Source organism: Dromaius novaehollandiae, chromosome 4 (assembly GCF_036370855.1).
Source record: "Dromaius novaehollandiae isolate bDroNov1 chromosome 4, bDroNov1.hap1, whole genome shotgun sequence".
Lineage (NCBI taxonomy): Eukaryota > Metazoa > Chordata > Aves > Casuariiformes > Dromaiidae > Dromaius > Dromaius novaehollandiae.
In genome coordinates, this window is record NC_088101.1 from 44,330,670 (window position 1) to 44,347,496 (window position 16,827).

General features: G+C 36.1%; 1 protein-coding gene across 9 annotated transcripts in view; it reads right to left on the bottom strand.

Moving 5' to 3' along the window:
* MARCHF1 (membrane associated ring-CH-type finger 1) overlaps nt 1-16,827 on the bottom strand; it is a 247,853-nt gene that overhangs the window by 90,298 nt on the left and 140,728 nt on the right. For 6 of the 9 annotated variants that reach the window (XM_064510923.1, XM_064510922.1, XM_064510920.1 and 3 more), the window contains one exon: nt 8,915-9,054. The exons of the other annotated variants lie outside the window; for them this stretch is intronic. In XM_064510923.1, coding sequence (XP_064366993.1) covers nt 8,915-9,016 — 102 coding nt within the window. In that variant the 5' untranslated portion in view covers nt 9,017-9,054. The remainder of the gene's footprint in view (nt 1-8,914; nt 9,055-16,827) is intronic. 9 annotated transcript variants of the gene reach the window in all.

Sequence of the window (16,827 nt, forward strand, 5' to 3'; positions counted from 1 at the left end):
ATCTTCAGAGCCACAGGAAAAAAGTTTTCCAAGAAACACACTTCCATTAACTATGTTATACTCTATGCTATTTCCACGTTTAGAAAGAAAATATGATCAACACTCAGATCAAGCAGGGAAGAGGAACGATCTTATGATTAAAGAACAGGAACTGGAAGCAAGACGACTGTCTGTGGCTCCTGGCAATGATGGTGCACATAAAAGCTCAGACAAAGGGTCCTTGGAACAGGTCTTCAAAACCAGCGAATTAATGCTGGACATCTTCATTTATTTACACTGTATTTTAACCTACTTGCATGCTAAAAAGGTAGGCACTTACAGTATACTTCAGAAAATGTCAACATAGTGAATATTCAACTTTGCAGATGGTATAGCCCATCAATACTGCTCAATACGTACGCCAAGTTGAACTGTGAATGTGGAGTGATAAAAAAAATACATGGCAGAAAATGAATAATTTTTGTGAAGACGTGAATTCATGTTTGTACTGGATACGAATCCAAATGTAGTTGATATCTGTATTTATACAGAATTCAGTTTCTCCTATTTGTTTGGGGGTTTTTTATCAGTTTTTTCCTCACTTCATCCTCTCCCCACCCCGCATGATTAAGCAAAATGAAAAATAAAGTTTTGATTCCTGTTCCTGTTCCCCCCCTTATTTCAAACAATTCCTGATACTGTAGAACCTTGATCAGCAATAACAGATTTTCTGATGCTATCTGAGTTAGACCTCGTACCTAAATATCACACTTTTATTCATCGCCAAACTCTGAAAAGCATCACGTCAGGCATCCTAAGCGTATAATTCCAATTAATTTGTTCCTCTGAAAATCAGACCATACTGAAATACCAAAATAACAGTTTAAAAACAAATTTTAAGTTCACACTTGTGTGAAAACTCCACTTTTGACTACAGAACCTGATTTTCAGAGATACTGAGCATCATTAGCCATTTCAAGTTACTGCAAGATAAGCACCTCTTTAAAATGGCAAATATATCTTGAATTGGCCATGCACAAGTGGAGATCTCCATGACTGTATTATCTCGGTTTTAAATAAAATGGCCCTAAAAATACCAGCAAAGAAACTGCAGCAAAACTGCACATTTAGTCTCCATAAAATATTCAAACTACCCCATACTACTATAGTTCAAAAGGAATTTTACTGATGTTTTGACAATTTACTAATTATCTATGCAGTTATAAAATCAATCTAAATTGATTAACTGAATTGCTCATTTTTCTGGATTTTGTTTTTATCAGCTGTTATTAACATTTCATGAATATTAATATTTATAAATTACAAAAATTACAAGAGGCAGTTAGCACACTGAGATAGTATTACGATCAGAAAACAAACATCATACACGATTACGTAAACTCAGGGTTCCATAATAAAAAAAATATTGAATTATTTCAGTATCAGGAAATACTGTAGTCTAATTCACCAAGAAGAGAGTACACCTAAGTCTGAACAGATAAAGTTATGTTTCTTCACTATGTACAAAGTCTGAATAAATGGTTTTGCTGCACCACTGCCAGATTATCAAGAAAGCATTTCGAGATCCCTCTGAAGAATCTGTACTGTCTTTGTGATTCCCATCTACAGTGGTTTTGAGGGGCAATAATCTTCTACAGAGGGAAGCTCACATGTGCTGCAGATTTTAACAATCCCTGCTTGAGATTCTGTGCCATAGCATGTCTCCATGAGATAACAGGAAAAACTACAGAGAACTTCATTGCAACGAGGACTCAGACTGCCCATATACAAGCTGTGCTACCAAGTATTCACAAGACAATCCTGGTAATTGTAGACTCATGACGCTGCAAGGAAAACCACCCACAAGTCGGGTGGAATATGGACCAGAACGTGGGCTGAGACGGCTCCGTGGGCCATCGACACGCCATCCCATCAGAAGGGCGAGCCGCAGAGAGACGGTGCGCTTCACTTCCAATGCCACAAAACCAACACCAAAGAATCTGTAGTGCTGGGGAGACTCTTAGCAGGAGAATACATTACGGCCTGAAAAACAGCAATGTAGACTACACATATAAACATGTGACTTTCTGAACATGGAGATAGATATAATAGCAGGAGAATACATTAGGGATGTGTCTCGGGAGCAGCAGAACTGCCTCCCTCAAGTTCACTGCTTTCTTCCTCTCCCATCTCTGACAGTAGCAAAACCTAATGAATGCATAAACGGCTTCCCTATTTGTTTGAACAACCTCATTTTCCTCTTGCTGAGATACCTAAGAATAATTTCTGGAAACAGTAATTATTACTCTGCAAACCACTTGACAGTGAGAATGAATCCTATTGGAGAAACTGCAATAAGCTCATGTAATTAGGTACAACTTAAACTAATGGGGTTGAAGGCAAAAGCAAAATCCTGCTTGTTACCTTTTCTGTCAATGCTCTAAACTGCTGCTGCACAAGCTTATATGCACATACTTCACTCTAAGCTTGCAAATGGTATCAGTATAGGCTTTTAAAGCAAATCATGCATATGCATTTCTGTTTACTGGACTGAGTTGCACAGACTGTGGCAGTTAGCACAGCAGGGAGCTTATCCTAACATTGCCTCTAGATCTTGTGATTTCAAGTAGTAATGTACTGCAAAATACCATGCGGTAAATATGGATCCTCAGAAAAGGGTAGTAGTATGCTAACTTGCAATTTAATTTAAAGATTAAGTATTATCATGAAATTTTACAAGATAAAGTTACAGAATCATCTCTCACTGCCTTTTTTTCTTTTTCTTTTTCTTTTTCTTTTTTTTTTTTTTTTTAAATACCATGCGTTCAGAGTTTCCTTGCTGGATTTATTCTGATGATAAATGAATAAACAAAGACTTTTCTTTGATGCTTTCTGTCATCTAGACTTCTCTATTACAATGTAGGTGTTCACTTAATGATGGGACCGAAGGCTTCGCTGAGCTAAAATGAGAATAACCCATGTCACCTTTTCAAACAGTTAGGTTAATTACTTGGCTCTGTCTGATGTTCTCATTTTCTAGAACTCATTTTAGAGATAGAAGGTGAATGGTGATCTGGTAGTCCCCTCTTTGTTTAAGCACCTATAACCTTATACTTCGGCTTTATGCACTTTCAACTAAATCTAAAAATGGACATTAAAAATTGCTAGAAAAGTCATTTCTGACCTTTTACTCCAAAGCTATATGAGCAAGTCTAATGTGCTGACATATAAAACTCTTCCCTGCAAAACTGAAAAAAGTTAATATGTTTAAAATTCTATACTTAAAAGATACCATTTTTTCTGATTAAGCGACACAGACTAACTGGACAGCTTCAACTGTACAAAAGAAACAAATTATCAATAATTTATATGAAATGTATTCACATCAACTTTGTTTCTCATAGCAACATGTATGTGCAAAGTGCATGAAATATTTTGGGGAAAGAAAAAAGAAGGGATCGAATTCAATCTATTCAAACAGCCGCACAGATTTTTAACAAATGTTAATTGCCAATGCCTTCTTAGAGTAACTACAGCAAATAATTTCTTGCAAATTTTGCAAAAATGTCTGTAAAAGTGCAGACTTATTTATATGTACAAAACGTAAATATCATGCAAGTTATAAAGCTAAATAAAACCTCACTTTTAAAACTTGAATACTAATAATAATATATAATAATAAAAATAATAATAATAATTTACTCTGATACTGAAGCAGCATTCAGGAAAACTTTCTTACTGCTCCAATATTTTAGTTATTGTTACTTCTATAAATACAAAGTAATAGTATTTTTCTGCATGGCTTCCATTTTTGGTCAGGAAATGTGTCATCCTTTCACAAGTAAGTGAAAATGATTTCAGTGAAGACCAACACTGTAAGTCTCTCAGAGGGTAAAGCCTAACTGAAAGTACTGCTCAGATAAGTAAAACTCTGACTACATCTGCCCAGCTCTTGACTCATTAGACGATTCTGGTATGCATGGGGGAAGAAACCAAGCACCTAGGGGTGCTATGGGGAGGCTTACCCAAAAGCTCTAGCCTATGTCTACCCCGTTCTAATAGTTTAGAAAAGAAACAAAGACGCACAAATGAACTCTTAACAACTTTACATACTTACGGGACATTTGTGGTGAGAAGCCAGAAGGTGAGGGTAACCCAGGTAATGGCTGCTAATTGGCTTTAGGCATAGGGAAAATCAATGAGATTGGCCTGGGGTGGCATGGCTAATGAGGCCACTGGCAGCTTACCCAGACCATCTGAATTAGGAAGCAATAAATAGTTTAAACAATAGCCCCTTAAGGGAACAAATCCGCAGACATCCAACTCCATGCAGAAGGCTGCGCCCAGCGTGAAACACCTACTTCGACGCTTCAGCCAGCTGGAGTGGTGTCCAGCTCCCCCATGCCCGTGGTGTCGTACCAACAGGACTGGAGGCCTCGAGTGGTATAAGTTACGCACAGACTGTGTGCACGCGTGTGTGTGTATGGGAGAACAGGAACACTAGAACAGAAATTGCTATCTACCTGCCGTACCTGCCCTGCTTAGCAAAAATATTGAGCATTTATGTCACTGAGTGATATGGTTCTGTTCTTCTGGCTAATTCACCCTAAAAAACTGCAAAGAGACAAAAAAAAAAGTCCCTTTATTACAAAAAAGTAAAGATGGGAAGTAATGTTACAGCTCTAAAAATGGATCTTATGATGAACAGCAGAAAGGATGAACTCTTAAAGTTTAGAAACAATATATACCGGGATGAACAAGCACAAACTGGTAATAAATTTAGCTTGAAAAATGCATAATGATTTCTAACTATCAGAGAAGCCAAGTTTTGGAACAGCTTTTCAGTAGTAATAGTGGGGAAAAGAAAGCATAAGTGGTTCCAAAAAGAAACTTAATAATAGGACACTTACAAATAGTAGAAGAGTGAACCTGATAGCAGAGGAGTCAACTCCAGTTTTATGCCCCACAACATTAAGACGATGGACTATATGAAATTGTTTTGAGTATGAAAAAAAAATTACTGGGTCTACTGAATATGAATCTAAAGCTATAAATACAAACACAGAAATCCAACATATTGCAATAGTAAACAATATTCTTTGAGAAATTTGCCACCCTTGATTAAAGAATATACCAAAATTTTTTGGAAAAAAATAAGTGGTATTCTCTCCTGAAGTAGAACTCCATCTAGTATTGAACACAGAGGCTCCAATATTCAAAGAAATTGGAATGAGCTGAATGAAGTCTGTGGCTAATTTTATGAGAAAGCTGAAAATAATAATGGAAAAATGTTTCCAGGAATACTGAGTTGAGTTTTGCTGAAATAACAATTTGGGAGTTTATTTGGTTTGGATGAAGCTAGAACATTTAGCTTGACCTCCAATAAAATGAAGTAACAGATGTTATTAAACCCTTTTAATTCATTTCCATGTTTTCATGGGCTACTTCCTTTTTGATTTTTTTTCTGCACAGCTCTTCTGTATTCCATTTAATGACTTAAGGAAAAAACAGTGTATTTTAGTCAGCAATTTCTTAATCATCATAATCTGTTTTCTGCTCCATGAGCCTGCTTCTTTCTTTCACTATGACAAAATATTTCTTTTCAGAAAAATTAATAAACCCTGTCTGCAATTTTTGGATCAGTCCCTTCTGGGAAAGTGGCACTGTGAAATGACTGCTTGCAGGTGGTAGAGGGGAAGTGTTTCTAAAGGGCAGGAAGAGTTTCTTTTGAAAAGCATTAGCTGCAGTTCAGAAAAAGGGCTTCTGTCTTTAAAATCTGTCAACTTCTGTCTTTAAAATGCAGATGCAAGTCTTCGGATTTTTTTATTGAGTGAATTCATTACCTAGCTGGGAAAGCTAAATCCACTTTTACTATTAAACAGCTACTACAATCCATACTTCAGAATCGCTTTTCAGAACCACATGCACATGGCTACATCTCTGTATACTTGCAAAAACCTGTTGTCTACACTAAGTGTAGTTACTATTGCTATCAACAAGTCAATCTGTGCTACTTATGTAGCATACTTTTATACTACTACATTCCATTTCCTGCAGGATTCAAGAAAATCCATAATCGTCACAGCAGTAGAATAGTAGAGAGACGAACAGAATAACGGGATTTGTTAAACTGGATGGAAGCTCAAGAATCATGAAGTTGCAGTTCCTGAGAAAACAATTAGCCAAGTAACAGTGAAAGCGAGGTTAAACAAATGCATTTTGGCAAAGATGCAGCAGCCTTAAATTAGGCTTTCCTACTCCATCAAGATTGATATACAGAAGACATTCTGCTGACTCTGAAGTGTACACAAAAAGTGTAAGGCAGAGGTGAAAAGAAGATGTAAAGTACACTCCCGTTTGCTTCCCAGCAAAACCAGACTTGTCACCTACCATCTATAGAAGCAAAGAGCTGTTTCTTTCTACTATTACAACTGTTCCCAAGACAGACCAAACAAACCCTCACTATGTGAACCAGGTTCACTGAGGAGATGCAGTGCACTAAAATGTGAGTATTGATAGAGAGGAAAGCAATTCGATCGGTCCTTCAGAAGTGGTCTTGTACAATTACAAAAAATAACTTTTTACTTTTTTTTACTTTCTGCTTTTCCATGATGCTTTTCCTAGCACTGAAGTCTGCATCTTTACAGACTGATGGAAAATTCTTCAACACTTAAAATCTAAGACTTCTAAGCAAAATTGCAACTGATATGAAACCAAATCTTAGTTTAAAGATGTTCACAAGCAAAATATGGGTCTTCAGCAAACAAATTGGGAAGATGCTGCTAGCGAAAGCTTATGCTGAAAATCTACCTACTTCACAAAGGAGTGAGAGATAGGAAGAATAATGGTAGAGAGAGAAAGCTTTACAGGCCTGAAGAGATATTTCTGTTTTATTTTGGTTTGTGAAGATTCTTATTCCAGCTAACCATGACATTACAGGACACGTGATATCTTCCCCAGCTGTTTAAAACACTAGCTTTCTCAGGCACTTCACCAACTGAGCAGCAATCTGTATGCTTTTATACAAGCTTATTTTTGAAATAGTTATAATGGGAATAAGGTAAAACATGTTAACTCTTCTCACCTACTAATTCAACTGCTATGAACTGTATCCCATTTGATCAGTACTAAATCCCATCTGGAAGATTTGAATGCTTTCCTTTACAATTTCAAACTGAATAAACCATGACTAGTAGTCAGACCACAAGCAAAAAATGCAAATTTGCATTATATAAGTTCCTTAATAGCTATAACCTAATTATTGCTAATAATACCTACACATTAATATTAATTAAATATGGGGATGATATACTTGAAGTTTCCTGTCTTGTGACTCTTGTTGCTTTTTAATTTTGTTTTCTTTCTCTGAAAGTAAAGTATTCCAAATAAAAATGAATAATAATAATAATAATCTAGGATATTAAGTATAAAATTTGCAATTTTCAGAGCTTTTTTTCCCCTCCCTTCTCTTCCTCAGAATAAACTTACATTCTGTATAATCTACCACTGAACTAGAGAATTCTACCACATTAAGTAGGGGCTGTTTTTCACAAGAGTTTGAACCAGTTTTAAAACAGACTACTACCTCTCCATTTATGACTCCCTTCACTCTCTTCAGAATGCCATATTCATCAGCAGTTTAAAATAACTATTCATTTTTCTGTTTAGATATCGCCCCTCCATGATATTTCTTCCTTTCAGTGTCCTCTACTAGTATTTCTTTGTGACAGCTCTTTAGTAATGCCTGATTTGACATGCAAGCCTCATGGAAAACCCTGAAAATTCTAAATATTCCTGAAAGGATTAAAATATAGAGAATTCTAAATTTAACAGTGCAGAACTGATGCATACATACCCATCTCTATTAAGCTGCAGAGAGACATCTTCTGAATAGCTGTTAGAGAGTTTTGAAGTAACAACTCAGTAACTACTATTCACGAAGAAAGCATGAGGGAAAAATAGAGTAAATCGCTCAGATCCAGCATCAGGAACTAGGCTGATATCTACTGCTCCTTAGCAGAGGGAAATGGTATGAGTATCTGAAACTTAATAATGAAATTGGGCCAAACATATTTAACTGAATATGCTTCAAATAATCAATTTCAGTAGAGTCTGAAAGTTTCAAGACAGTTTAAGAAAAACAAATACTGAATCTGTGATTCTGTGAAATACATAAACAATTTTTGCTGTTACGTAAGGTTTCTGAAGCCTTTACTTACAAATAGCACTTCTCACTCACCTGCGAAGGTCTACTGATGTAAATGGATTTATTTGAATGAGTAAAAACTGCAGGATTAAAATTCTTGTCAATGAGTCACTTATTCAACTCAGTATAATTCATGATAAATCCACTGACAATTTACATACTCTGAACATCATCTATCAGTAGATTTGCATGCAGAAACTCAATCCAATGTACACCCAATGCAGCATCACATGAAATATATATCATTTAAAAATCTCTCTCCTTAACACGAGTGCAGACATACATTATACTTTGTTCCTACTACAGGCAGGAGCAAAGAGCAAACAAGATACTTTTAGAAAAGGTATAGCTATATTCATCAGGGACCAAATGCCATTGCATTTGATTAAGATCACTAAGCGTGTAAGTAATCAAAACTAGGACACTTCCTGCTTTTTGTAGGACACAAAGGGCAACCTTCCACTTAAAGATGCAGGGTATAAACTCATATATACTATTCACAGAACACCAATACTGATTTATAGACACAGCATGCAAGTCAGAGCGGACCATGCATAACATAAAAGATGAAAAACTAGCAAATGAAAGGGTAGATAGCTGTAATGTCAAAGGGTTTCAAATGCTGAGGTGATGTAATAAAAGACAAACACTACTTTTCTTTAAATTATTTCAACACCTCTGAAGTTCATCCGTGCATGCCACCGTTATGAAATGCAACTTTTCACTCACCAAAGTAGAGTTATGTGAAGCATCACCTGAGACCTCGGGTGTTCTTGTGCTGTTTGGAAGTCTGTGAGGGTTACGAGCTATCGCTTGGCACCAGCCCAACATTTTCTCCTTCCACTTATCCCTTCTCAATTTCTGAAATTCTGAAAATAATTTAGATTCCCTGAAACATTGACACTTTGAACTTATTGCGTGCATGTCTCTGGATGCATGTCTTTAAAAATAGCATTTTAAGTGGTATCTAAACAAGCTGAAAACATTTTTAAAAGAACTAGTTTATTTAAAATACATTGAAGGTTATGCCATGCAGGTTAGAAGAGAGCTATACACTTATCGCACACCTTACATGCACTAACACTGTTTCAGTGCGAGAAGATTCAGTGCCTTCTCCCAATGATATACGTTAAAGTGTCACTTTAATAAGAAATGTGTTATTTTAAAGGAATCTTTATATAAAGTAACAACGAGAATAGTATTATTCCTAAAGCCACATAATGTTTAGATACAATACCCCACATTCCCTGAAACAAGCAGAAACAGCTCTAAAGCAGTAAAAGATATAGAATACAAATCAACAGTGTGAAAATAAGCATACGTGTACATACTCATCCCCACATACTCCAGAATATCTGGCTTGTCTTGCAGTTTTAAACTGGAAAAGTATTGTAAATAGCAAAAATCGATGCACCCACATTAGCAATGATTACTACATACTAAGTTGCACATCAACTTCTTTTTAGTTTGTAACAGTAACAAAACACCTTTTAAGTAGCACTGAGATATTCTGTAAATACAGCACTAGTGTCCTATTAAGTGTAAGAAATCTATGTAAGTATTTTTAAAATTTCACAATTTACTTTTACCAATTGAAAAACAGCATAGGTCTTCAGTGCAGAACTTTGCTAATTAATTACAAAAAATAACTTGGAGCAATTTTTTTTCTTCACAGTCTAAGAAGCAATTAGTAATCGGGTGGTTTATAATATTACAAATTTAAAGTGTGTTATTCTATAGCATCATGAAATATAATAAATAAAAAGATTAAGCTACCAGATTGACAGGCTAGTACTCCAAATGAGAAAACATAGGTCCGAAATATACATATGATAAAGCTAAAGATCTTACATGATAAAACAGCACCTATTTAATGTGATGGAATATTATGGGCTTGTAAGGTAGATTTGATTCTTCTATAATACTTCTCCATGCAGTACACAAGGTCATGCTTATGTTTACAGCAGGCTTTAGTCTTCTTCGGTTCTGTTTCTGACCAACTCAAGTAATTATGGTCCTATCATTGTCACACATTACCCTTAATACTCAATTTTAAAAGCATTAAATGAATGAGGTTGTATTTCTCCACATGACCTCATTGAACCAAAAGTAAGGAATAACTGGAAAGTAGCCTTAGCTTTATCACACTTGAGATGACTAGATCTGTGAGTCTCCAGGTGAACTGACACTTCTCATCTTTCAGTCTCTTAAAATCTTAACAGGAAATACATAGATATGCCAGTAAAGCCTTAATAATACAAAGACTACCACATAATCTGTGGATCATCGGCGGAGTCAAATCCATTGTAAAATATTTCAGTTACAGACTTTCAGAAACTCAGGCCTTCAGGGCATGAGTACAATCCAGCAAGGGCTACACAAGGAGAAGGCTAGCTGAAGTACTGACTAAACTCATTGCCACCAACACAGCAGCAGTTATGAGTTTCCCCGGATCAGAGCGCCTACTGCCTTGCAAGTCCTGTACGGAAGACTATTTTCCTTAGTTGCATGAATGCAACCAGCAGACCTTTGCATACCAAACTGTTTTTTATGAGTAAAGTGAGTACCAGTGGAAACCTTGTGCATTTAAACAATCTGTATACAGACGCAAAAAATGAATCCATGCTCTAAAACATTTTCATCATTTATGCAACATATCACAAAGTACTCGTGCATAAAACTAGAGGATCAGAACAAAGAGCCGAAGGGTAAGCATCCCCATACAGTGCTACGTCGTAACTTGGAAAGATAACCACTAACTATGAGACAACCAATCACAGCTTTTATATTTCAAGCTTCTACTACAATCTAGCTAATTGCTAGATCATTTTTGTGCTTGAAACATTATCTACCAACTAAGCAGGACTGAAATAATGGTGAAGCCTGATTTCTACTCCAGCTAGCCTCGCTGCTTCCTTCTTTTTTTTTTTTTTTTTTTTTTTTTTTTTTTTTTTTTTAATTCGACACACAAAATGTCCTGAGACAGCAAAATATCTCTGCAAACATATTTTGATGTCTCTGGAATTTCCTGGTTTTCATTTAAAATTTCAAGTAGAAAGTATTTCAATACTGTTTAGATTTTTCAAAGAGGGACAAACCATTTGGTCCTGCTGCTCTGGAACCTGTCCCTGTGCTTCTTCACATACTGCCCTGTAAGTGGCATTTACGAGTGGAGGAGGCGAGTTTTATGCTGCAGCAGGCACGAAATCGGTCAGCTGCACTCACTGGATGGCAAAGGTGACAAGCTGCTGCTGCTGCTGCTCTGTTTCTGACTGCATGCGGTGCTGGGCAAAGAGATGCTGCTGCCTTACAGTTAGCAAGCGAAGTCTGCAGAAAGGACATTGAGCCATGCTACTTCCATGTCACCTGAACCTTCATAGATAGAAAAATAGTTTGGGGGAAGTAGTTATCCTTTTTGGTAATATTAGTCAGTAAGTCTTTAGCAGGACTTTTCACAACACAGGACTTATGGGCAGATTTCATTTGTTAAAACCTCTAGACTGCATTCCCCCATGATCAGTACATTACCGTTGTGCATTTTTGTGCAGACGCCTGTAAGCTGGAGCGTAATGCTGACTGGAAAAAAGCAAATCCTTCTTAAAAAATTAAAAAACCACAAAATGCATATTTAGAATAAAGACATAAATTTTTGAAGTCTCTTTCAGGAGAATATTATATAAAGATTACAGCCCAAAAGAACATATATATGATTTTTTGGCTTGCTGTGTCTGAAAAAATATCTCAAACTTCACTGTTCCTTTGAAGGAACAACATGAACAAGCAGGCTACAAAGACAGCTACACATTTAGCTGGTGCAGCTCACTGCTTGGGAGGCCTTTACTACTTTATTTCATCCCTGAAGAAAGAATAGGACTTTCAAAAGCATGAACTTTTTAAAGTCTTCATTCAGAATTTAAAACAATAAAATTTCAGTCTTTTTTAATAGATATTTCTCTCCAGAACATTGTTCAGATGGAAAACCTCCTGACAGAGCTTGGAAAAGCATATCCCATCTTTTTAATACTGTGGAAAAAAGAAAAACCCCAGAACTTAAAAATGTCAGTCTTACACTTCCTTCTCTGGACTGAATGCACACAAATGTGTTTTTGCAAAAGCAAGGAAGTTGACCTAGTGTATTTAAATGGCTGAAAAGATACCGAAGGAATAAAACATACGGTTACCCTAGAGCTCTAAGGCCAGACTGAAAATCTGCTACACCCACTGGTAAGCAGTGCTAAGCACCAACTACTCATATGAGTAGCTCAGGTTCCTTTTGAACCATCACATACTGTAAACACCACCACTCTTGCGCACTTCGTAAGTGAGATAGCTGAAGATTTTCACTGAAGACCCTTTCTAATATTCTGGAACTTCTTATGAATTATTATTTTACTGTTATTTTAGACTTGTGTTTTTATACAGCTTTATATGCCAAACTTTCTTTTTTTTTTTTTTCTTTCTGATTGCCTCTTTGCCTTTACCAAATTTTCAAGTAAACTTTCAGTAGAAATGAACTCATAAAGCTGCAGGTTTCAGTGTACAACAATTTCTTCCAGAGATGCTTTAGTGTAGAGAATTAATACAAAATTCGGTATCTCCAGAGAGCCATGTACTCATGCTTCAGGTGGTATGAGCAAACTCAGTCTGAGAATACAATTCTAAACATCACATATAAGCATACAAGCTGTTACACTGCACATTTTGGGTTTGATCACAGATGAAATTCAAAAATAACTTAGTCCGGGGAATAGTCTACAAAATGGCTCTGCACAGCTGGATCCTCCTGGTATTTAGAACTGACAAAGGACCATAAAACCTCAGGCAACAGCTGTAGCTCAGTATTACAAAGTTAACTACATGAAATCCTCACACTCTGAATTTCTACATGGTTGAGGCAGGCATACACAGCATTTTAATAGTTAAAGGCTCTACAATGTTAGCTGGCAAGAAGTCTGCATTCTCCTAAGTTTTACAACCTATTAAAAACATATTAATTTAGAGCTCATTAGCATCTGCTTGTGCTACAGCTTTAGAGAGGAAGGGATGTCCTGCACCAAGGCATGCATGCTACCTCTGGCGATGGCCCTCATGGATCTGTAAGGAGACATCATTCAATCCCTTCTATACTGTCTATACTTGTCAAGAAGGAGAATCCTCTGATTATTTTTACATCCTATTCTCTTCCTCTTGGGAAATACTGGTTAACTGCTGGTTAACTTGGTTAACTGCTTGAAACAGTTGCAGTTCCTCTTTTTTGCCCTTAAGAGTGCAAGAGTCAAAATGATGTTTACTACTGTATGGATCACAGCTGAGGACACTGAGGACTTTGCACCTGCAAAGAATAGCAACTCCAGATCAATCTCCTGAAGAGTTCTTAATTCAGTTCCCACAAATTTATTTACAAATAAAAGAATTACTTTATTCATACTTTTTCAGGGGAGTCTGTTTTTACTTAGAAGTTAGGTAAACAAAGGGATATAGAAAATGACAGATTGAAGTAGATCTTATACAATGTTAATACTTAATAAGTAGGGGATGATATACTAAAATTAATTAGTTACATGAAATAGAAGTGTAATATCTCAGAAATTAATGTTCCTCTAATCTGGGGAGAGAAGAAAAGAATCTGTGAGCTTAATTCAGAAATACAATTAGATTTAGATATTTAACAAAGGCTGAATTAGGACAAAATATATGAGATGTTTCCACTTTTTCAGTCCTTAGCAAGACCTAACAACTAGCATAAAACAGTAGGAAATTAAACGCACAACATGCTGTTCCTTATCTAAGCTAAATAGTTTTGTTCTCTGTATTCTAGGAGTCCCAACAGCAATCAAAGCGATGGTATTTGTCCAGCATATAAACACACTGCATGACTTGGCAAATTGTCAAATATTCCAGGAGCAGAGCTGCTGGAATATCTAAATGTAAATAGCCATCAATTGCTGAGCTTCGTTGGGAGAAATACAGTCCCTCTTTTCCTTTGTATATCTCGTGTGAATCTTATCAAGCTGTGACTTCAAATCAATTATTCTGATTTAAATATAAATTTAAATTCATGGGCTGGAATCATTGGAAAGCTCCAATAGCTGATGCTGTTTTTGTGCCACAAGGCAGCCATAAGTCACCAGCCAGTCAATACTATCCAGTGACTCCTTGCTTCACAAGAACAATTCAGTGCAGCCACAGCATAACAACATGATGACTCTATTCTGTTTTTTTTAAAAATAAGAAGCTCAACCTCCTTTTTGAAGATTACCTCTACATTAAAAAAAAAAAAAAAAAAAAAAAAAAGGAAAGAAGAGTCTTATTAGAATATCTGCAGTCATGCAAATGGTTCTAAAATATTCAGTGGTAGCTCTCTAAAGCCAGAAAAAAATAACTACCATATCCAAATGTGAAAATTTTCAGTAAAAACTTTTTTTTTTCATTGAAAGCTCTATGTACCAACTGACCCACCAAACCAAGGAGTAATTTTCTAAGAAACAGATGAGACTTGCATTTAGTTACTATAACTTAAAAATTTTTTAAGGCTGTTTGTAGCCTCAGAGGCTACCAAGCTAGTAAAATCTTGGTATCTTCTGGACTGATACTCATAGCAATTAGCTAAAATACACACATAATGTACTAGCCACGTTTAAAAAAAAAAAAAAGGCAGACACCAACAAAAGCAAGCATATATGACACCTAAATGATGCAACCAATCAAGACTCTAACCCATGCTGGTTTTCCTTGTATAGCTACTGCATATATAATCGAACTCCTCTCTGTTAAGCGGATCTAAGAATCTGAATTCAAACAAATACGTTCTCATATTTCTTAATGACTGATTTCAAGAGAAGTGCTACTGCGGCACTACTTGAGCAGTAAGGACCCAGTCCCATAAAAGTGCATTTCGCTAGCTGTAAAGACAAACCAAAGTGGTCGTGTAACTTATTTATACTTACCAAGTGGGTTGTTCTCAGCAGCTCTTTAAAAATAAAACCACAGTATCAGCACCCCTCTTTGGAGTGCACCCTGTATTCTGAGCCTTATTATAATCAACTTTTCTACAACTTCAATTACTTGTTCATTTAAGCTTTCATTCAGAGTATCAACTAACAACTTCTTCATTACCAGATATATTATCCAAACAATTTTCTAACAGAGACTATGCAGTGACTATTTTGACTCTCCTGTACCATAATTAACAATATCATTATTTCCAACTAATGACATGCCAAAGATTTCTTCTTTTTTGTTACGTACTGCTAAATATATACATATATATTTTAACTGTTCTTAGTCCTCCGAGACTCTCATTTCTTTTGTCACGCCAAAAGAATTCTAGCTAAGGATACAGTCAAATTCCACTCATTCCTCAGAACAGTTTAATCAATGAGAATAAAATCAATATAAGATGACTGATTCACAAATTATTGCAGCTAATATGTCTTTGGCTAAAAAAATTCACATAAGCACTATATCCAAAGAGTGAGAAGACACCTTTACAAGTTTTCCAAGAAAAGAATCTTTGGGTTTTAGGTAACTAAAGACATTAAAGTGTGGGAATATTTGTCTTTACAGTCCACACATTCTTTTTTGCATAATGAGAAGTAACTCCTGTGTAAAGCAGAATTCAATTTTAAAGCACATAAGGCTATTTAGAGGAACCATAACAGTCTTTCTCCTCTGTAAGTCTCTAGCATTGTTATTCTATCTCTTTGCACTCAAGAAGAGTGCAAGAATAAAATGTGGACAAATTAAAAGAAATGTTTATTTTTATATAAAGTCAGTAACCATAAATAATTCTTAAAGCGTGTAGATGCTGCCAAATCTGTGTTTGTTTATGCAGAGTTTAAATCTGCTTTTTGTGTGAAATTATTTTAGTAAGTAACCTCTGTACCATAATCAGGTAAGACCTGCTTTTCTAAAAAGTTCTTGCTCTTAATATGACAACTACTCCGTCTGGAAATGTTTTGCTCAACCAAGGTTAGATGTCTCCACTGTACTGCCCTCAGAGCTTTCACAAGCAATGCATCTGCAACAGTATGTGCTCTTCGCATGTTCCTGTCTATAGCTGAGATTGTCAAAGCATTGCCTCATCCTTCCTCAGTACCCTCATGTGAAAATTCTGAATATATCAGACTCTAAAACCAAAAGGAGTATGGTCATGGAATAAGCATGGACATTTGAGAACAGGAACAAGTACATGTTTTTGCTTTGTGGATTTACATATATTTAACAATAAGCCAAGCAGCTTAAACCAGAGATTCAATCAACCCTGAAGGCATGACTGGTAAATGCAGGTATTAAAGCCCTAATGAATACTCAGAAGATGGACATTCCTTAGGGGAGCCACAGAAATAGCAGAAAGTGTACCATGAAGAAAGTCCATGAGAAGGTAAAGCATAAACTAGCTCATAACCAGTTATGCATGCAGTTATCCAAAAGCACAAGGCTCAAAAGCTAAGCCAAGCTAATGGCCTTTATCCGCCAAATGTAAAAGGAGAAGCCTATCTCGCAAAGCTCTTCCTCTTTCTTACGTGGTTTATTTAGAGATGAAGGATGTATTTTCACAATGACAGGAACGCACTCAACTAAGCTAGCAGAAACACTTCTGTGAAGTTCTAACCTGTTCCAGTAGGTTCACTCTGCATTTA